Source organism: Aureococcus anophagefferens (assembly GCF_000186865.1).
Source record: "Aureococcus anophagefferens unplaced genomic scaffold AURANscaffold_21, whole genome shotgun sequence".
Taxonomy (NCBI): Eukaryota; class Pelagophyceae; order Pelagomonadales; family Pelagomonadaceae; genus Aureococcus; species Aureococcus anophagefferens.
This window is the reverse complement of record NW_008705581.1, coordinates 573,817-594,469: the sequence shown is the minus strand read 5'-3', so window position 1 is coordinate 594,469 and position 20,653 is coordinate 573,817. Positions and strand designations below refer to the sequence as shown.

At 70.0% G+C, this 20,653-nt stretch overlaps 3 protein-coding genes across 3 annotated transcripts; 2 read left to right on the top strand and 1 right to left on the bottom strand.

The window, feature by feature from the left end:
• Positions 1 to 5,375: 5,375 nt before the first annotated feature.
• AURANDRAFT_72212 (hypothetical protein) lies at positions 5,376 to 6,126 on the top strand (the record flags this gene model as incomplete). The annotated part of the gene is made up of 1 exon (XM_009041484.1): positions 5,376 to 6,126. The coding sequence occupies one exon, from the start codon at positions 5,477 to 5,479 to the stop codon at positions 6,014 to 6,016; it is 540 nt and encodes a 179-aa protein (XP_009039732.1).
• Positions 6,127 to 6,403: 277 nt separating this feature from the next.
• AURANDRAFT_66339 (hypothetical protein) lies at positions 6,404 to 10,268 on the top strand (the record flags this gene model as incomplete). Its single annotated transcript, XM_009041485.1, has 2 exons — positions 6,404 to 7,066; positions 7,512 to 10,268. The coding sequence occupies 2 exons, from the start codon at positions 6,404 to 6,406 to the stop codon at positions 10,266 to 10,268; spliced, it is 3,420 nt and encodes a 1,139-aa protein (XP_009039733.1).
• A 2,666-nt stretch (positions 10,269 to 12,934) lies between these two features.
• AURANDRAFT_30667 (hypothetical protein) lies at positions 12,935 to 16,609 on the bottom strand (the record flags this gene model as incomplete). Its single annotated transcript, XM_009041460.1, has 4 exons — positions 12,935 to 13,759; positions 13,844 to 14,701; positions 14,819 to 15,712; positions 15,833 to 16,609. The coding sequence occupies 4 exons, from the start codon at positions 16,607 to 16,609 to the stop codon at positions 12,935 to 12,937; spliced, it is 3,354 nt and encodes a 1,117-aa protein (XP_009039708.1).
• Positions 16,610 to 20,653: the final 4,044 nt, after the last annotated feature.

The window sequence follows — 20,653 nt, the reverse complement described above, 5'->3', positions numbered from 1 at the left end:
CCAACGGCCACGCGGACGACGACGCCATGGACACGAGCGACGCGCCGCCGCCGGCCGCGCCGGAGCCCGAGCCCGAGCCGGCGCCGGCGCCCGAGCCGGAGCCCGAGCCCGAGCCCGCCGCGCCGCCGGCGCCGGAGCCCGCGCCGGAGCCGGAGCCCGAGCCCATGGAGGAGGAGGCGGCGGACGGGCTGACCAAGGAAGAGGTGGAGAAAATGAAAGTCGCGGAGCTCAAGGAGGAGCTCGAGAAACGGGACCTGTCAACGAAGGGGCTCAAGGCCGTTCTCAAGAAGCGGCTCCTCGAGGCGCTCTAGAGAGGCTCAAACGCGATACCGCGCTTAAAACATCCGACCGTGCGTGGCCTAGACCGTGTGGCCCCAGTTCGGCGGGTGCGTGTAGTCGCGGCGCATCTTGATGGGCTTGCCGAGGGACTGGGAATGCGGTGGCTTCGCGTCCATGTCGGCGACGCGGCAGGCCCAGCCGTCGGCGTGGGCCACGTCCGACCAGAGCGGCAGGAGGATCTCCTCGTGGGACGACGCGTCCGCGAGGAACGCGAGGGACCCGAGGTGGCGCTGGGGCCGCTCGAGCGCCCGGAGCCGGAGGCGCACGTCGCAGAGGATGCCCTGGCGCAGCAGATCCAACGCCACGGCGACCTCGTGCTCCGCCGACGGCGCCTCGTCCGCCGGCAGGAACCCGTTCACCACCGCGACGACGCCGTGCGCGCGGTCGCGCTCGAGGTGCGCGAAGCAGTCCGCGAGCAGCTGCGGGTCGTCGAAGACGAGCGCGCAGCGGTTCGCGTGGCCCCCGTCGTCGCCGTCGTCGTCGAAGCGCAGCTCGACGCGCGGCGGCTCCGCGTCCGCGAGCGCCGCGTCCTCGAAGCCGAAGAAGACGCCCTTCTCCAGCGACGACGCGCCCAAATCCGGCGCGTCCGTCGACGCGGACCCGTTGAACCGCGCGGCGAGGGCGTGGACGAAGCGCTTGAACTCGGGCGCGGCCCACGTCGCCGACGCGGCCGCGAAGCGCGCCTTCGCCGCCGGGGTTCGGAGTCGGAGCGCGTCGAAGCGGTTCTGCTTGAGCTTGAAAAGCGTCCGCTGCACGTCCTCCGAGGGGGACAAATTCGCGACGCGTAGGAGCGGCTGGAGGGCCGCGCCCGCGTAGCGCGCGGCCCTCAACGCCGCGACGAGCGCCTTCCGCCGCACGACCTCGCGCGACGCCGCGCCGCGGACGACGCGCAGCAGGTCCGCCAGGTCGTCGTTCGGCGTCTCGTGCGGCGACGCGCAGCGGCGCAGGAACGTCCGCACCAAACTGCCCTGCAGGTCCGCGAGCGTCCGGCGGCTCGCGTCGCCGAGGGCCACGCCGTCGCGGAGCACCTGGCGGACCTCCCTTGGCAACAAAGCCCAAAGCCCCTCGCCGCCGCTGTCGGCCTGGGGCGCCGCGACGGCGAGGACCGACCGGTGCGCCGCCCGCGCCGCCTCGTGGGCGGCGAGCTGCGACTTCGCGAGCGCGTCGCCGACGCGTTTCGCCCAGGCGACGGCGTCGGTGTCGCCGTGGCCAGGCCGCGCGAGCAGCCAGGGGTGGCGCGAGGCCAGCGCCCGCGCCCGCGCGCCCTCGGCGGCGGCCTTGAGCGCCAGCGCGTCCTCGGCCGCCGCGAGGCGCTGCTCGAGCGCCTTCTCGCGCGCGGACACGCGCTTGTCGGGCGACGGCGGCGGTAGAGGCGGCGGCTCGTTGGCCGCGCGCGCGGCCAGCGACGCCTCGAGCTGGGCCTCGGCGGCCAGGAGCGCGTCTTCGCGGGCCTTGAGCGCGGCCTCGCGGTCCGCGAACTCCGTGGCCATCTCCTTGCGCATCGCGTCCGCGTCGTCCGTCAGCAGAGCTAAGCGGTGCCGCTCCTGCTCCGCGTCGATGGCCGCCTGCCTCCGCTCCTCCTCCAACTTCTCCCGCGACTTGGCCAGGGCGGCCTCGAGGCCCACGCGGCACGTGTGCGCGGCCTTGAGCTCGGCCTCGCGCCGCTGCTTCGCCTCCGCGTCCGCCTCGAGGCGTTCGCGCTCCGCGTCCAACCGCGCCTTCTCGCGCGCCGCCGCCGCGGCGGCGTCCTTGTCCCTCGCCTCGCGTAGACGCTTTCGCCAGCGCCTCCTCGGCGCGGCGGTGCATGGCGTCGGCCTCGGCCGTCGCGGCCTCCGCGCGGACGCGCTCCGCGGCGGACCGCTCCTCGACGACGCGCGCGCTCCGCTCCGCCTCCTCGGCGGCGGCGACGCGGCCGTCGGCGGCCCGCGCGAGGCGCTCGACCTCGTCGCGGGCGAGGGCCAAAGCCTCGGCGCGCTTCGTCAGCGCGTCCAACCGCTCGCGCGCGAGGACGTCGGCCGCGGCGACGGAGTGCGCGCGCGCGTCGACGTCCGAGCTTAAAGCTTTGTGCTCGTCGGCCCGGGCGGCGGCCTCGGCGATGGCGCGGGCGAGGTCGTCCGACTGGCGCTCGATTTCTTGCTTGAGGGACGCGGCGTCGGACTCCCGGTCCGCGACGGCGGCCTCGCGGTCCGCGACGGCGGCCTCGCGGCGGTCGAGGGTGTCGTGGAGCGCCGCGGCCTCGCCGGCCGCGGCCTCGGCGGCGTCCTCCCGCGCGGCGACGCGGGCCTCGCGCTCGGCGAGGGCGAGCTTCAGCGCCTTCGCGTCCGCGTCCGCGCGCGCGACCTCCCGCTTCAGCCAGTCGGCCGCGGCCTTCTGCTCCGCCTGGGCAGGACAAGGGTGATTCAACGTCGCTTCAACGTGAGTGTTCCGCACGCGTGCGTTCCAAAAAAAGCATCCACGCGTCGAGACCGTTCCGAGAGATGATCGCTCGTCCAAAAATCAGCCGAAACGAGTGGAAAACGGCCGAGAAAGGAGCCTTTGAAGTTGGGAATTTCGCTCTCTTGTCCTGCCCTGTGCTCCGCGTCCGCGGCCGCGAGCTCGCCGAGGCGTCTTTGGGTAGCGTCCTCGCGGGCCCGCAGCGCCTCGGCCGCCGACGCCACGCGCGTCTCCTCCGCGCCGAGCTTCGCGAACGACGCCTCGAGCGTGCTCTCGAAGGTCTGCAACGCCGCGCCCTTCGCCTCGAGACCCGCGGACGCGGCGCGGTCCGCGGCGGCGCGCGCCTCGCGCTCGCGGAGCGCGAGGGCCTCGAGGCGCCGGTGCTGCTCCGCCTCGTGCTTCCGCTTCGCCTCGCTCGCCGCGAGGTTCGTGCGCTCGAGGGCCAGCTCGTCCCAGGCGGCGACGGCGTTGCGCTCCGCGAGGGCCTCCCGCGCGAGGTAGGTCTCGAGGGACTGGCGCAGGGACTGGCGCGACGTCTCGTTCATCGCCAGCGAACTGCCGAGGCCCAGCGTCGACTCGAGCGTCGCGTCCATGCTGCCCACCGTTTGCCCGATGGGCTCGTGTAAACTGCTGCACCGTTTCGGAGTTTGCGGTTCAACATCGGCGCCGCGTACGATGATTTTTACGACGCCCCGGGGCGGAGCCCGAGGGTGAAGCGCGCCGTGCCGTCGTCCTCGGCCTCGTCGTCGTCGTCGTCGGGCAGCGCGACGTCGAGGAGCACGAGGCGCGACTTGTCGATGAACTCCTTGACGCCCTCGAGGCCCCGACCGTTGTCCGCGAGCTCCGGCGTGAGCTGGAGCCTGGGCAGCACAAGAGTGATTCAACGTCGCTTCAACGTGAGTGTTCCGCGCGCGCGCGTTACGGTGAAAACATCCACGCTTCGATATTGTTCCGAGAGATGATCGCTCGTCCAAAAATCAGCCGAAACGAGTGGAAATCGGCCGAGATATGAGCCTTTGAAGTTGGGAATTTCGCTCTCTTGTGCTGCCCTGGCTGGAGCAGGGCCCGGCCGTCGTCGGCGAGGAGCGCCGCGATGGTGTCGAGCAGGGCGGGCAGCGTCTCGCGCTGGTAGCCGACCTCGGCCGCGATGACGAGGTCCCACCGCTTCCGCCCCGCCCTCGCGATGTCGTCGCCGTAGCCCCAGCGGAGCCGCGACACGGCCGTCCCGCCGCGCGCGTTGCGCCTCACGTTGATCTCCGTGTTCTTCAGCACGGCCGGCGACCCGTCCGTGAGCAGCACCTTGCGCGCGCCGAGCCACTTGGCCATGATCCCCGCCGCGCCCGTCCCGCAGCCGAGCTCGAGCACGCGCCGCCCGCGCACGGTCGCCGGCGCGCCGACGAGGTAGCGCGCTAAAGCCACGCCGCCGGGCCAGGCGTAGGTGCCTGTGCGGTCGCCCGCGTCCGCGTCGTCCTTCGCCGAGCCCCGCGCCGCGCCGAACGCCTGCGTGATGACCATCGTGCGCCCGTTCTTGAAGGTGAGGCCGCGCTCGATGAAGGCCGGCGCGGCCTTGGCCGTGGCCGAGCGCCCGCCGACGAAGCCGGCCGGGGCCGCGGCGAGGCTCGGGAGCGGCGTCAGCGCTGCGGCGGCGAGCGCGAGGGCGGCGCGGCGCGTTTCCGGCGTGTTTTGCGGCGCGACGGCTTTCAACGACGCGAAGCTGTCCTCCTCGGCGTCCGCCTCCGTCGAGCGCAGTGTGGTTAACCGCGCGTGTTGGTGGTTAAAGACGAAGCCGCCGGCGACCGGCAGCGCGCATAACGCGACGAGTCGGAGCGCGGCCATGCCTCCGCGGCAGGACCTTCAATTTGCAGTCCAGGTTGCAGTCTGCGCGCCGGAGCGATAAGGCGTCGAGAAACGAAGTCGGGCTTACGCCCTTCAGAGCGCCGTCGACTTCGCCGGCGGCGGACTGAGCTTCATGAGCTTCGCGGACGCCTTCGGGAAGTGCTCGGCGACTCGGATCTTCGCCTGGGCGAGTTTACGCGCCGCGGCCCGGGTGGTCGAACTTAGAACTCCGACCCCGCGAACTTGCAGCCGGGGATCCGGCAGGTCGGGTTCGGCACCTCCTCGTGCCGCGCGTAGTACTCTCTTCGCGCGATCGTGAGGCAGCGCTCGTTGCTCTTCGTGGGCATCTCGCGAGTCCGCCGAGCGTCGAGCGCATCACGACGACCATCTCAACTAAACCGGCGTTGAAGTGGCGCCTGAAGCAGGAGGAGCGGCTGAAGAGACTGGAGAAGGCCACGATCGACGGGTACCCCGAGCCGAACGTCGAGCCCGTAGTAATGCGGTGCGCGCCGCGGGGCCGCGGGCGCCAGCGGTCGCGAATTCGCGAAGGGCCGCGGGCGGGCGGCGGCGCTCTACAAGCGCAACTACGTGGACACGCCTCCGAGCGCGTCGCCCCGGCGCGGCGCAGCCCGAGCGGGACGCGCAGGCTGTGCATCTCGAACTCGTGGGCTCCGGCGCGCGCGCGGCGCGCGGTTCGCTGTTGAGGTAGGCCTTGAGGTCTTCACCGCGCTTCAACACGTGACGATCTCGAACATCGAAGGTGGGGCAAGAACCTCAAGCGGGCCGAAGTTTTGCGTAACAAGGCGGTAGCACGTTGTCGGTGCGCCGGGTTTTCGTTTTGCGGGTCCTCTCGAACCCCCTGAGCGTCATGGGCAAGGTCCAGTCGAAGATCGTGAGCGTCTTGGTCGACTGCCTCGAGAAGCCGGAGCCGAGCCGCCTCGAGCGCACGAAGGCCTTCGTCGACGGCTCGAGCCTGCCCATCGTCGTCACGAACTCGGCCGACGGGACCGTGGTCCACTGCAACGAGGCCTGGTGCGGCATGTGCGGCTACGCGCGCGACGAGGCGCTCGGGCGCACGAACGGCGAGCTGCTGCAGGGCCCCGGCACGGACCTCCGGGCCGCGCGCGCCATGGTCGGCGAGCTCCGGGCCGGCGCGTCCAAGGCGCGCGCCGTGCTATTCAACTACAAGAAGGACCGGAGCCCCTTCTGGAACGACCTCGTCGTCACGCACATCGGCGACGACGCGTCCGTCGGCGTCAGCGGCTACGACGTCGCCTTCCTCCGCGAGGCGCGCGACGCGGGCGACGCCGCCGACGGCGCGGCCCTCAGCGAGTGCTTCAGCATGAAGAAGCGCCTCTCGCCCTTCACGGGCGAGCTCTCCGAGGCCTCCATGTTCGTCGTCAGTTGATGCCGCGCGCGCGCTGCGGAGAACCACGTCCCCCGGCGGCCGTCGCAGACGGCCGCCCGGACCGCAGCCGCGCCCGCGCCTCTCGATGTCCCCCGTTAAAGTTTCAAGCTAGCGTGGCGTCGCGACGAACTTTGGGTGCGGTGTGTTCCCGGGCCGGAGCTCCCGAGGTCGTCGGGGGCGCGGCTGCGTCGTGTCGCCTCGCGTCGCCGCGGGCCGGGCGCGCGCCCAGCCGAATCGCGCGATGGCACTAGTGGATAGAGAACGAAATCTCTCTCTCTCCCGAGTGCAACTATATCTTTCTCGAGTTTTATTGATTCACCAAACCCCTCTTTCGACTCCGAAACATTGTTATAGCCGCCCCGTCTGGGGGTTTGAGGCCGCCGCGCCATGGCGGCCCGGGGCTACGAGCTGCCCCGCGTCGACACGGAGTCGCTGGGCACGTTCTTCTGCAGCAGCGGCGACGAGGTGCTGAGCCCCGACGGCGTCCCCCTCGAGTGCCCCCTGGACTTTGAGGAGCCCCACCCGCCCCTGCACACGGTGCACGTGCCGAGCGACGACGACTGGGAGGCGCCGGACGACAAGGCGCCGGACAGCTTCAACATCGTCACCATCGAGGAGGACGAGAAGGTGCCCGACGAGGCGGACGCGCCGGAGTGGAGCGAGGACGGCGACGGCTCGAAGAGCGTCGGGTCCGTCGTGGGCCTCTGGCTGCCCCGGGAGGTCATCTTGGCCGGGCTCTGCTGCTGGTGCCTGACGCTCGCGGCCACCGTCGCGCTCTGCGGCGTGCTCGCGGCGCGGCAGGGGTCCGCGAGTCGACGGACGATCGCCTACGGCCTGGACGGCGTCGCGGCGGCGGGCGTCCTGGACGCCGCCGCGTCGCTGCGCGTGGACCTCGCCGGCTTCGACGACGGCGTGCTCGTGACGGCGTCGGGCTCCGGCTGCAGCGTGTCCTACGCCTTCGCGGACGGGGCCGTCGTCCTCGAGGGCGACGCGTCCGCGGGAGCCGCGCCGTGGCTCTGCCAGCCCTACGCCGAGGTCACGTACGTCCTCGTGCGGTCCGACGGCACGCGCGCGCCGACGCCCCGGCCCAGTCCGGCGCCCCCGTCGAGCGCGCCGTCGCGCGCGCCGACGACCGCGGCGCCGGCGGACCCGGCGACGGCGGCGCCGACCGCGGCGCCGGAAGCACCGCCGACGGCGCCGCCGACGGCGCCGCCGGCGGCGTAGCCCCCGCGGCGACCTCCCACTGTACCTCTCCCATCCTTCCTTGTTCAATGCGTCAAATATCTAAGTGTTACCCTTCAACATTTATACTTCGTTTCGGCGGCAAGTTGCAAAGAGAGAGCGCGCTCCACCATCGTCATCGTCCCGGCGGCAGCCTTCTCCGGCGAGTGCGGGCGGCGCCATGGCGACGACGGTGCTGGAGATGATGCTCGCGAACAACCTCACGGCGAACGCGACGGTCTTAACGCAAATCTGTTTCCAAGCCGCGTCACAGAACAACTTCTCCATGTGTAGCGAGATCTGCTTCGACGACGACGGCGACGACGACGCCGTGGGGGTGAGCCAGGCCGGGCCCAAGTTCCTCCGGTTCATGTCGGAGGAGGCGCAGCTCGCCGCGGGCGTCGCCGTCGCCCTGATCTGCGTCAGCTGGCTCGCGCTGCCGTTCATCACGCGCATGGACTGGGGCGACCACGCGTACTACGCCTACGCGCGGCGGCGCTTCTTCCTCTTCAACCTCTGCGCGCCGACGAGCAAGGGCGGCCAGGGCATGAAGGTGCCCCTGGGCATCGTCGACGGCTTGGGGCGCGACAACGTCGAGCACCTGAAACGTTTGGCGACGAACGCGGATTCCTTGGCGCTCAACGGCTCCGTCTTCTCCGCGGTCACGGCCGTGTCCAAGACCGTGCGGTCGTCCGTCAAGAGCGCCTATGGGGTCGGGAGCTCCGTGAAGACGAGCCTGGTCAAGGTCGTGCCGCTCTGGCGCGAGTCGAAGCGCGTCGTCACTGTCGCCGAGAAGGGCGCCGCGCGGGCCCGCGAGGGCCGCGACGTCGTCTTCGCCGCGAAGCGCTTTTATATTTCTGAGACCGACGAGGACGACTTCGTCGTGCTCGTGCGCCGCGACGCGGGCGACGAGTGCGTCGTCTCCGTGAGCACGCAGGACAACCTCCTCGGCGCGCGGGGCCGGATCCACTTCGAGCCCCTCGTCGCCGCGCCCGTGAAATTCGAAAAGGGCAAGCACACGGCCGCCGTCAAGCTGACGACGATCCACCAGAAGAACTGGGAGTCCATCCTCTCCTTCTACGTCAAGATCGACGACGCCGAGGGCCGCGTCGACGGCCGCGACGGCACCGTCGCCGAGGTCCGCATCGTCAACGACGACACGTTCCCGCGGAACTTGGACGCGTCCAAGACGGGGAAGCGGCTCTGGCTCGACGCGGACCGCCACTGGATTTTGCGCGTTATCGTCTTCTGCCAGGTCATCTACGACGACCTCAAGATCAACATCCCGCTCTACTTCCGCGACAACTTTTTGATTTACTACTGCGGCCACTTCGTCTTCGGCGCCGTCTACGGGTCCATGTACCTGCCCTGGATCTTCCAGCGCATCCTGTTCAAGTCCATCCCGGAGAAGAACCACGCGGAGGCCTTTTTGCTCGCGGCGATGGGCGTCATGGGCGAGTGCCTCAAGCAGCGCGGCTACTACGCGTTCACGGGCTCCTGGGCTCTGGGCCGCTTCCACAACCTGCGCCTGAGCCGCCACTTCCTCAGCCTGAGCTACCTGCAGATGCACGACCAGGACGTCGGCCTGCGGTTTCGGAAGATCTTCACGAACATGGAGTCGTGCGTGAAAAACACGTGGGCGGCGATGATCCGCGTCATGGGGTCCCTCATCAAGACCTTTGTGATTCTTATTTCTGCGGTCTACCTCCTGCCGGCGGAGTCGCTCTGGCTCTTCGCCCTGATCTGCGCCGTCCTCGTCGTCAACAATCTCATGGTCGCGGTCGTCGAGGAGGGGAGGGGGTGGCCCGACCCGTCGTGCTTCCTCGACATGGAGGAGCGGGAGACGCTCATCACCAAGGCCATCGAGGAGATGCTCGAGTACCGCGTCGTGACCAAGTCCCTCGACTTGGCGAACCGGCGCGTCGCGAACGTCAACGGCGCGTACGGCAAGTGGCTCAACCGCCGCAACGCCGCGTGGTACTACATCGACCACAACTACTGGAGCCGCTACTGGTCCTGGGTCCTGCCGGTCTGGGTCTTCGTCGGCGCGTCGCCCTGGCTCGTGCACAACTCGTCGGTCAAGGTCGCGGACCTCACGTTCATGCTCTACCTCACGTGGCTTCTGGGGTCGATCATGACGGGGCTGGGCGACGCGGCGGAGCGGCTGCGCTACGGCGTCGCCCAGCTCGACTACATCTCCCACACGATCAACGCCGGCGTCTGCGACGCGGAGGCGCAGACGAAGCTGCTCGCCGCGTCCAAGCGCGGCGTCGCGCGGCTCGTCGACGGCTTGGACGGCGCCGCGCCGGCGCCTCTGGACGACGTGCTCGGGCGGCTCGTGCTGGACCGCGTGTCCACGGGCGGCGACGCGGGCTTCAAGGACATGAGCCTGGAGATCCCGCTCGGCGGCCTGGTCTACGGCCTCGCGGCGGACGACGCGAGCGCCTTCGCGCTCCAGCGCGCGGCCTGGGTTTTGGGCGGCGCGGTGCTGCCCGAGGCCGGCGACGTCTTCTTCCCGCCCGAGCTTTCCGTGATGCTCGTCTCCCAGAGCGCGGAGCTCGTCAAGGGCACGGTCATGGACAACCTGCGGCTCGGCTGCGGCGAGGCGGCGACGTCCGGCCTCGACGACGACGCGATCTGGACGATCTGCGAGACCCTGGGCATGCGGAAGACCCTCCTCCGCGACGACAGCACCCTCGTCCTCAAGGACGGCGCGAACGTCTCCAGCGAGGACCGCGCCGTCGTCCACGTCGTCCAACACCTCCTCTGCGACCCGGACCTCCTCGTGGTCTACACGCGCTTCTGTACGGCGAAGCTCCTCGACGGCCTGACGGCCTACGTCACGGGCGCGCTGCTCCCCTTCACGACGAAGCGCCTCCGGGCCCCGGGCGCGAACTCGCGCACGGTCCTCATCAACGTGCCGCCGTCCCTCGCCGGCTTCGTCGACCGGACGATCCACTTCCCCGCGCCGGGCGGCGCGCCGACGGCGCCGACCTTCTCCGACACGCGGTCCGCCACCGTCGTCGTCTAGGCGCCCCCCGTCTTCGAGACTCCGAGCCGCTTTGTTTTGCTCGCCCCCCGCGGACGCCGCGCTCGGGCCGGTCTCCGCTTCATTGTTCTCCTCTGAGTCAACAAGTACTTCAAGAGGTCAAATATTCAAGAGGTTGCCTTCACCTTAATCTTACGAAACTCCCTCAAAAAGCTGATGGACGACCACAAAAACCCAACGACGCCGTGAGCACACGCCTGCGGCCTCGTACGACGCGATGGCGCAGGACGCCGGGCACATCTACCTCTGCAGCACCGAGGGCCACGCCGTGGAGCCGCCCCCGGGCGGCCAGATGGACTACGCCGGCCTCGCCTGCGTGTCGGACCCCGCGGACCCGGGCGGCCGCCGCGGGAGCTTCGGCGAGCTCGCGGAGACCGTGGTCTGCTCGTCGGCGTCGAGCGTCCTCGAGCTCGACGGCGCGCGCGCCGCCGTCGACATCGCGGAGACGCAAATCGACGACGTCACGCAGATCGGGAGCGGCTGGCCCAAGCAGGTCGACTTCGAGTTCATGCCCGGCGCCGACGACGACGACGAGGAGGAGAAGGAGATCTACGAGGGCGCGCGCCTCCAGCACCTCGCGGCCCAGGACAAGGTGAGGCACGCGCTCGACGAGCCGCCGCGGCTCAAGTCCGCACGCCTGCACCGCGACGGCCTCAGCCGCCGCATGTGCGCCGCCTACGGCTGCGCGCTGCTGGTTTTGGCGGCCTGCGTCGTCGTTTTCTTGTTTTGGTTCTCCGCGACGGACGACGACGACGACGACGGCGGCGGCTCCATCGTCTCCGGCTCCGGCCTCCTCGACGCGAACGCGACGCTCCTCGTCGCCTTCTCTTCGACGCCGGCCGTCGTGACGGCGTCGGGCTCGGGCTGCGCCGTGGCCTACGCCGTCGGCGAGAGCGCCGTGACGCTGACGGGCGACGCCGCGGGCGACACCGCCTACCTCTGCCAGCCGGGCGACGAGGTGTCCTACGCGCTCGTGCCCTAACAAACTTGTGTTGAGGCTCAACACCGCGGACGGGGCTCGGACGCCTGCGAAGCCCGAGGCGAGACGTCCCCTCCAGCAGCCGTCTCCGGCAGCCGAGCGGAGCCCGAGCTTCACGAAACCCGACGCCGCGTGATGGGATCCGTTGTAAGTTCATGTCAGTAGCGGCCACTCAAAAGAACATAGACCTGCGGTAAATCCGGCGATTCTCGGACGAGGCCTACCTTACCCTTTGGCTGGGTGTCCTCCGCGCTTACTTCAGGGTTGCTTGCTTCTGCGTAGCGCGCGAGTGGGGAAGCTCTCAGCACCCACCGCAGGTCTGCTTGCAGGCCGCCGCGGCGCCCGGTAAGGCGCAGCGGCGCCCGGCGTTCGCTCGGTTTGATGGCCTTGGTCACCTGGTCGCCGGCGATGTTGCGCAGGCGGTTCGGGGTGTTGTAGCAGCCTTCGAGAGGCGAGCCGACGCCGAAGCGTGTCTTGCGCCGCTGCTGCGGCAAGGGGGTCGACGTCGCGGACGGCGTCGAGGCGCGCGTCGCGGGGACGCGCTCGCGCAGCTTGAGGAGGCTGTCGCGGGTTCTCCGAGGTGCAAGGAGTGCAGGGAGAAGGTTGCTGCGGCTGCGCGGTGGCTGTGGAGAGCAGGTGCGCGCGGTAGTCGCGTGGGTCTAACCTGGAGTCTATTGCCTTCGCTTAGGACTGAGGGGAATAGGCTTCTGCCACGTGCCCGGCGGGGCGGAGGCGAGCCAGGGGCGAGGCGGGGAGCGAGCCGGGGACCTAGGGGCAGGCAGCCGGGAGGCTGCCCTTGAGTATGGAGGTCGATGGTGAGGTGGCCGGAGGCCATCCGAGGTTGAGGTAGGAGTTGAGGGTAAGGTCCGAGGTTGAGGTAGGAGTTGAGGGTAAGTTGCCCGACTCCACCGACCCACGCGCACTTTCGGTCTTTCTTGCCCTTCTGGTGCCACGTCGTCGAGTCCGTGCACACGGAGTCGAAGGAGCCGCCGCCGGCGCTGACGGCGCCGCTCTCGGAGCCGGCCTTCACGGCGACGAAGAGGATGAGGAGCAGGAACGCGTTCATCTTGCTGGTATGGCGCGAATGCCTGTGAGGGGGGCATGCGGGTCTCGGTCGCGTAACGCGAGGAGCGGGGCACGGATCGGGAGGCTTCGGGGGCGCGCGGGGCTCGGCGGCGCGACGAAGACAGTTCCTCGTCGGCGACGCCTTCGCGACTCGATGGACCGCGAGGCCGGGCCTCGCACGCCTCCCGAGAGCCGAGGCCGTGCGCGCGCGGGCGCGCGCGCCTCGCCAAGGGCGACGAGCCCCCCGGCGCCGGCGCGGCGCGGGACCGCTCACTCGCCGAGTTCGATCTTTTTGTACAACTATGGCGGCGGCGGCGGCGCCCCGCTCTCAAGATGTAGTCAGGGGTAGGGAGGGCCCGAGGGAAGTTCAAGGCGGAACAAGTCGCGTGGCGCCGGCTGCGCGCGCGAACTGTGTCACCACGTGTGGACTAGATTTGTGCGCGCCAAGAGTCCCGACGCGATGCGGCAGGCGAGGCAGCGTACTACGAAAAGTTTGGCCGAACCGCGCTGTACAGGCGCGTCCCCGAAGCGGCGGTGCTTGCGCGTCGCTTACGGGCGCCCCCGCCGCGGGGAGGGGGGAGCGGGGGGCCTCGGGGCGCTGCTTCTAGTGGTACTTGGCGAAGTCCTTGGCGAAGACGTTGAAGATGGACGGGCGGACGAAGTTGTACGCGCTCGCCTGGATGTCGTCGGCGACCTGCTTCTGGAGGAACTTGGCGACCTCGCGCTCGTCGCTCTTGGGCGGGCAGGCGAGGCGGTCGTCGTCGAAGAGCGCGCGGTAGTACTGGAGCTGCGTGTAGATGCGCTTCTCGTTCGCCTCGGGCACGAGCCTGCCCTTGCAGCCGCGGCTCAGGCAGCGGACGCCCGCGCAGGAGAGCTGGCGCGTGCGCGCGCCGCAGGCCGAGTCGTCGCAGACCATCCAGCCGTCGTAGTAGTCCTTGAGGGACGCGCGCGTCGCCATCTGGAGCGCCACCGAGACGCGCGAGAAGCACGACGCCGCGTTCTTGTAGCCGAGGAGCTTCGCGCCGCAGTGGCCGCAGCTCAGGGCCGCGCAGGCCGCGGCCTTGGCCGGCGTCGCCGCGTCGCGCGCGGCCTCGAGGCGCGCGCGCGCGCCGCGCTGCTCGAGCGGCAGCGGCCACCGGAGCTTGCAGCTCCCGCACTCGACGACCAGGGGCTGGCAGTCCGCGAAGCGCTCCTCGTCGCTCTGGAGCGACGCCGGCGTGAAGGACCGCATGTTCGCGTTCGCCTCGTCGAGCGCGGACTGGGACCGGGCCATGGCCGCGGCGAACTTGCGCGCGTCGAGGCCGAGCTTGTCGGCGATGGAAGCGCGGCTCATGCCCGCGATGGGCTCGCACAGGCGCGCGATGGGCGGCAGGATCTGCTGCGTGAGGTACCACTCGACGTCGACCTTGGGCTTCTCCAACGACGGCTTCTCGGAGGAGCCGGGCGTGACGACGGGCGGCGCCTCCGCCTCCTTGGCGGTCGGCGGCCGGTTCTCCTCGTCGATCTTCGTGACCGTCGCGACGGCGTCAGGGTGGTAGGACCGGTCCGCGACGTTCTTGTCGCTGCCCGTACAGATGACGTAGGGGATGTGGTCGCCGACGTTGACCGCGCGGCCCTCCTTGAGCATGGCCTTGGCGACGCGGAGGTGCGGCTGCGACTTGGAATCGGGGTACTTCTCGACGGGCTTGTTGAGGCCGCGCGTGATGACGTAGTCGGCGACGTCGACGTCGCCGGACCGCGCGCGCTGGCCCACGTCCTCGAGGACCGCGTTGACCGCGGAGACGATGGCCTCGCTGCCCTCGCCGGAGAGCAGGTGGTCGAGGATCGCCGTGCCGGTGGCTTTCGACAGCGGGCACCAGTCGCGGCGCACCAGATCTAAACCCTTGGTCTCCTTCTTGTAGGAGAGCTGGCCCGTCTTCGGGTCCTCGTTGACGACCAGCGCGGCGTACTTCTTCTTCTTGAGGAGGAGCATGGCCTTGAAGATGCCGTCGAGCTCGAGCTCTAAAAGCCGGTAGCGCTTGTTCACGGCCTTCTTGACCTTGTTGCCCAGGTCCTTCACCACGGCCAGGTCGTCCGTGCGTGTGTTGATCATGATGGAGTCCGTGTCGCCGTAGATGACCTCCAGGCCCAGCTCCTTCTCCGCGACGTCCGCGGTGGCCTGCAAAGTGTCGCGGCCGAGCGACGTCACGAGCGCCGCGAGCGGCTTGGCGAAGAAGCGGCTGTGGGAGAAGCCGAGGCAGCCGTACATGGAGTTGGCCGTGAGCTTCAACGCCATCTGGCGGATGTTGTAGGTCTCGAGCGTCTTCGGGTTCTTCTCCTTCTTGATGAGCTGCTTGACCTCGCGGCGCCGGTCGATGAGGGCCTTGAGCACCTTCGGTAAGACGCCGCCGCCCGTGGCGCCCGCGGCGCGGTCCGGCAGCGGCGGCAGCTCCGGCGCGGCGTCGTCGTCCTCCTCGTCGTCGCCCGCGTCGTCGTCGTCGCCCTCGACCGCGCGGCGCTTCGCGGCCGGCGCGTCCTCGAGCTTCTCCGGCAGCGCGTACTTGGACCAGTCGATGGTCGTGAAGCAGATGTCGTACTCCTGGATGATCGACGGGTAGAGCGACGCGAAGTCCAGCAGGAGCACGTGCGAGTCGTAGAAGCCCTTCTTCGGCTCGAGGACCAAACCGCCCTGGTACGCGGCCTTGGCGCGGCCCGCGTGGCGGTCGCGCTTCTTGCCCTTCTTGCCGTTGGAATCATCATCAGAGTCCTCGTCGTAGCGCTGCTTCTCGGGAGCGATGTACTTGATGCGGTGGAACTCGTGCAGCAGCAAATACTCGATGCGCTCCGCGCGGTGGCCCTTGAGCGTCCGCGCGAGCAAATTACCGGAGATGGCCGTGAGCTGCTTCGACAGGGGCATGATCTGCAGCCGGAGCATGAGGCGCTCCACGAGGCGGCAGTCCTCGGCGGAGTGGCGGAGCAGCCCCGCGACGTGCTCCTTCGTCGACCCGAGCAGGTGCGCGACGTCCTGGGGCTCGAGCGCGCGGCGCCCGCGCACGCCGAGCTGCGTCGCCGCCAACGCCGCGAGCGCGTAGGTCGTCGCGCCGCGGACGTGCTCGCGCGCCGCGAGGTACGTGTCGCAGATGAGGCGGCCGCACGTCGCCGACGCGTGGAACGTGTCGCGGCCGCTCGCGGCCTTCCAGCGGCTCGGCGGCTTGTTGCGCTTGAGGCGGCCGACCTTGGACCAGGCGTTGCCGAGCTTGAGGTGGAGCGCGCGGCCCAAAAGCACGTCGAGCTCGAAGCCGAGGATGTTGTGGCCGACCAAGACGTCCGGGTCGTCCTGCTGGAGGCGGCTGAGGAGGCACGACACGAGGGCGCGCTCGTTGGGCGCCAACGTCACCGTGCCCTTGTCGCTGAGGAAGCCGTGCTTCTCCGCGACCTTGAGGTCCGTCGCCAAATCGCGCGGGAACCGCGCGGCGCCCTTCGTCGCGGCCGCGATCTCCGCGCCCAGGGGCCGCGCGCCCACGCAGGTCCAGCGCCGGGACCCGGCCTTGTGGGACGCGCCCGGCGACGGCGCGAAGAGGCGCTCGTCCTCGCCGCGGCCGCCGTCGGGCGTCGCGCCGTCGATGCCGACGCCGCGGTGCGTCAGCGCGGAGACGGCGACGATCTCGTGCTGGTGCGTCTTCGGGTTGACGACGGTCTTGAGGGAGATGGTCGTGCAGACGAGGGGCGGCGCCGCGTAGGGGCAGTCGCGGGCCAACGTGATCGCCTTCGGGGACGCGACCTCGACCTCGACGGCGCACCACGAGACCTTGGGCGAGTGGGCCTTGGGCTTGTCGACGCGGATCCAGCAGGGCCCCATGAGCTTGCGCTTCACGAGGAAGAGCTCGAGGGGCGTCGCGCCCGCGCCGAGGATCTTCTCGATGACCCTGCCGCCGCGGTCGCAGAGGCCGCGCGGCGGCGGCCGGAACTTCGAGAGGTACTTGACCTTGAGGTACTCCGTCGCGTCGTCGCGGGGCACGGACTCGTCGCCGAAGCAGTAGCCGCGCTTGACGCCCTTGCACTTGAAGGGCGCCTGCTTGGGCACGCACCGCGGCACGAGCTCCGCGCGCGTCTCGGCCCAGACCTTGGCCATCGGGTAGCGCTCGCCGGACTCCGGGTCGACGCGCGGCAGCACGAAGAAGGACCGCTCGACGTCGCGGACGACGACGCAGGCCGACGCGTAGGCGTCCTCGCCCTCGAGCTTCACCTTGCCCACGAGGTAGATGGACCCGGACTGCTCGACGACGTCGAGCCAGTACATCCAGCAATGGTCGCCGTCGTCGTCCGTGCGCAGGTACTTGGCCTCGTCGACGGTGGACCCGCCGACGACGGACGCGCCCGTGCCGTAGGACGGGTCCGCCGCGGGCGCCGACTCGTCCTCGTCGCCGTAGGCCATGCGCTCGGGCTGTTTGACGGCGTCCTCGTCGTCGTCCTCGGCGACCTCCTCCTTGACCTCCGCCTTGACGACGGCGGGGCCCGCCAGCGCTTTCAGGGTCGCCTCGGAGGGCCCCGCGGCCTTGGCCGCGTGCTTGCTGAAGCGCGACGACTTGGGCTTCGGGGCGTCCTCCTCGGCGGGCGGCATAGGAGCGTCGTCGTCCTCCGGCTGCGCGAAGAGCACGCCGTCCATGGCCATGTCGTCGGCGGGCGCGCTGTCGAAGCTCACCTCGCCGCCCCAGGCCGGCGCCAACGGCGCGGCCTGGCTGTAGGAGAGGCGCGCGCGCGGCGCGGCGAGCGACCGCCCGCCGGAGACGGGCAGCTGCGCGCGGTCGAGCGCCGACGGCGCGGCCGCGCGGCGGCTCGGCGGCGCGGCGCGCGCGAGGCCGCCGAGGCCCGCGCCGAGGCCCGCGCCGAAGGACGGCGCCGCGCGCGGCGTCCGCGCGGGCGCGGCGCCGCCGATGCCGTCGATGAGCGAGTCGAAGCCGTCGAGCGCGGCGGCGGCCGCGCGGCTCGGCGGGGGCTTCTTCTTGGGCTGGGCGCCGGGCGCGCCGAGGTACTGAAACATCTTGTTGCCCTGGGCCGGCTCGTCGCCGTCGGCCGCGGACCGCGCCTCCTTGAGCTTCTTGGCCTTCTTCACCGCGTCCGCGCCGTGGGCCGTCGTGCGCTTCGCCGTGACCTGGCCCCGGCCGAGCTCCGCCGGGTCCACGTCCTCCTCGCCGAGGTGCTCCTCGCCGTCGTCGAAGTAGCCCAGGCCGTCGTCGTCGACGACGAAGTCCTCGCCCTGGCGCCGCTGGCGCACGAGCTCCGCGTACTGGTCCTCGCTCACCTGCTCGTAGACGTCCTCCTCCTCCTTGAGCTCGAGGCGGTCCAGGGCCGACCCCTTGGACCGCGCGTCGCGCAGGGCGGCGAGCGTGTCGCCGCGCTTGGACTTTTTGCTGAGCGTGCGGCGGGAGCGCTCCTGCGGGACGCGCGCGCGTGAGTTCGCGGGCCGGGCGCGCGCGCGGCGTGGGTCGCGACGTCGCGCGCGTCGCGGCGGTTGCGCGTGGTGGGTGGTGTGGGTTGGGCGCGTTGTTTTGCGGGCGCCGGTCGGCACCATTTTTTTGAACAAGTGGCCTTGCGCGCGCGCCGAAATTCAAACGCTTTCAGCGGTGGTGCTGCGTGTGCGCGGCCGTGCGATGCGTGTCGCGCAGCGCTGCTGCGTCGCAGCGATTGCGAGACGCGTTCGAACTCGTCGCGCGCGCGTCGAGCTGGACGGTTCCCACGGAGAGTGGATGCACCCGCAGAGCATTCAATTTTGAGCGCGAAGACGCCGGGGGTCCTCTGCGCGATGAGGCCTGCGATGGGCTGTGGCGAAGACCTCCCAGAACCCCGCCCCCGACTGACAAAAGCAAGGTTGCCGCTCCTAAATCTCCGAGACGACACCGCCGACCGCCGCCTCCGCCGCCGACCACGTGCTCGGCGAGCAGATTCAAATTCGAAAGGTCGCGCGGCCACGGGAAGTCGGAGACACGAACATTAACTTGGCGTTCGGGCGCGGCTCGAAGCAACGAGGCGCGGCCGGGATCCGCGGCGTCGAGACCGACGGCGCACAAACAAGCGGCGTCAGTCCTGCTTCAGGTTCAGGTCCGACGGCAGCCGGGGCATCGCGCGGTTCGGCCCGACGACCGGGCTGCAGCAGGGCGTCGACAGCGGCGACAGCGGCGGCTTGCTGATGATGGCGACCTCGTCGGGCACGGCGCGCAGGCAGGCCCGGAGCGTCTTCGCGGCGAGCGCCGCGACGTCGTTCCGGTTGAGGAAGACGCAGAGCACGGCGACGCGCATCGAGTAGGTGATGCGCGGGTCCGTCACGACGAGGAACCCCTCCATGCCGCAGCAGCGCACGAGCATGGCCGCGCAGGTGATGGGCACGACGCGCCGGAGCACGGCCCTGAGGCCCCGCCGCGCGTCCGCGGCGTCGAAGCGGAACCGCTTGATCCAGCACCACGTCGACAGGCGCGAGCACAAATTGTTGCCGTCGATGACGACGATCTGCGCGAGGATCATCAGGGGCACGGTGCAGCCCTCGCACGCGCCGACGACGAAGTTGAACTTCCGGAGTTTGTAGAGCGCCGCGCCGACCTTGACGACGAGCGTGAGCGCCGCGTGGCGCGTGACGGCGTCGTAGACGACGTCCGCCGGCGCGAGCTGGACGAGGCACCATGCCAACAGCCAGGAGACGAGGTGGCGGGGGCCCTTGAGTATCACGGGTTTGGCGCCGACGAGCAGCGAGCCGACGGTCTGCGCGCCGTACTTGTTGCCGAACTGGAGCGCGAAGAGGCCCGCGGCCTTCAACCGGCTCGTCCCCGGCGACAGCGAGTGGAGCCGGCCCAGGCGCTTGCGCTTCTCCGTGCGCGTGAGGTCGTCGCCGTCCGCGCCGACGGCGCGCTTCTGCCGCCGAAAGCCCGCGACGGAGTTCAGCGACGCGAGGAAGGACACGATGCGCCCGTTGGACGTCCCGAGGCCGCCGATGCGCGCGTCGCGGAGCACGGCCGAGCCCAGCGCGACGGCGACGGCCGACGCGAGCACGCCCTCCGCGAACGACCAGACGTCGGCGTTCTTCTTCTTCGTCCGCACGTTTAAGCCGGCTTTCTTCTTCGCCATCGCCTTCGCCCAGGAGAGGTCGGGAAAATACATGCAGTGGCCAGGACTGGTGCTGCGGCGCGCGCGCGGGTCGGGGCGCGCGCGAGTCGGAGCCAAGCTCAAGCACACACCGATTCTCGAGGTGATCGGACTTGGCTGTTCTCCGAACGCTCTTCCATCGCCCGGGGGGTCCCGACGCGTGGCCAAGGCCGCCGCTTTTAACGACCTCTGAACGAGGAAACACCAAGGTGGAGAAGGTGTCGTTCAACAACAGCCGCATCCGCAGGGTCTACACCAGTATCGTCGGGTCGGTTCCGAATCAAGTCATGCTCTGCTTCAAAGTTTCCGCCGTCAAGGCCCGCCGCCTATAGCCGCCGGAGTAATTTGGCGGTATATTACCGGTAATGGTAATTACCGGTAATTACCGGTAATTACCCGGTGCCATAATTCGATACCGGGTAATCCGCGTACAGGCCGCGGTCCGCTAGTACACGTGGCTGACGATCCGAGCGTCGCGGCCCGTCGCGGTCGTGTTTCGCATCGCGGTCGACGCGCGGCGCGAAACCGCGACCGAGCGGCTGCTCGTCGCGACGTCGCGACGGGCGCGCCGGGCGACGCCCCCCACGCCGTAGCGCGCCGCCGGCGTTGTCGCGTGGAAGCCACCTAAAAGAGAATTCGGTCGACACGCGGGTTCGCGGTGGTCCTTTCGAGCCGCCATACCGCCTCTAGCCGTCCGCGGACGCCCTGATTACCGGGTAATTACCCTTCTGCGGTAATTACCCGGTAATTACCGGTAATTACCGAGGCCTCCCGGGCATTACCCGGTAATCCGGCCCCCATACCGCCGCCGGCTCAGGCTGAGCCGCTTCAACCGGTGCTCACACATTTTCGAGCCGCCGCCGCAGGGCATGTGCAGGAAGATGTCCGTCGCGATGTCCCGCCCGACGAGTGGAAGACGCCCGCCAAGTCGTAGAGCTCACATGCCCACCCCTGCAGCGTAGCGTCGACGCGGCGCCGCGGCTGGTGCGTGTCGAACTCCTGGCCCACCACGAGGGTCTTCTTCACGTTCAGGCCGATGACGGCGAAGCTGCAGAAGAAGGCCGACACCGCGACGATCCGTGTCGACATGGACCCGGCGGTAGACCCCGATTTCGCCATGGACATCGCAGACTTCGTCGAGTCCGGCCTCCTCGACATGCTGCTCGACATCTTCGACATCGTGGGGGCGTTGGGGGCGCACATCGCGTTC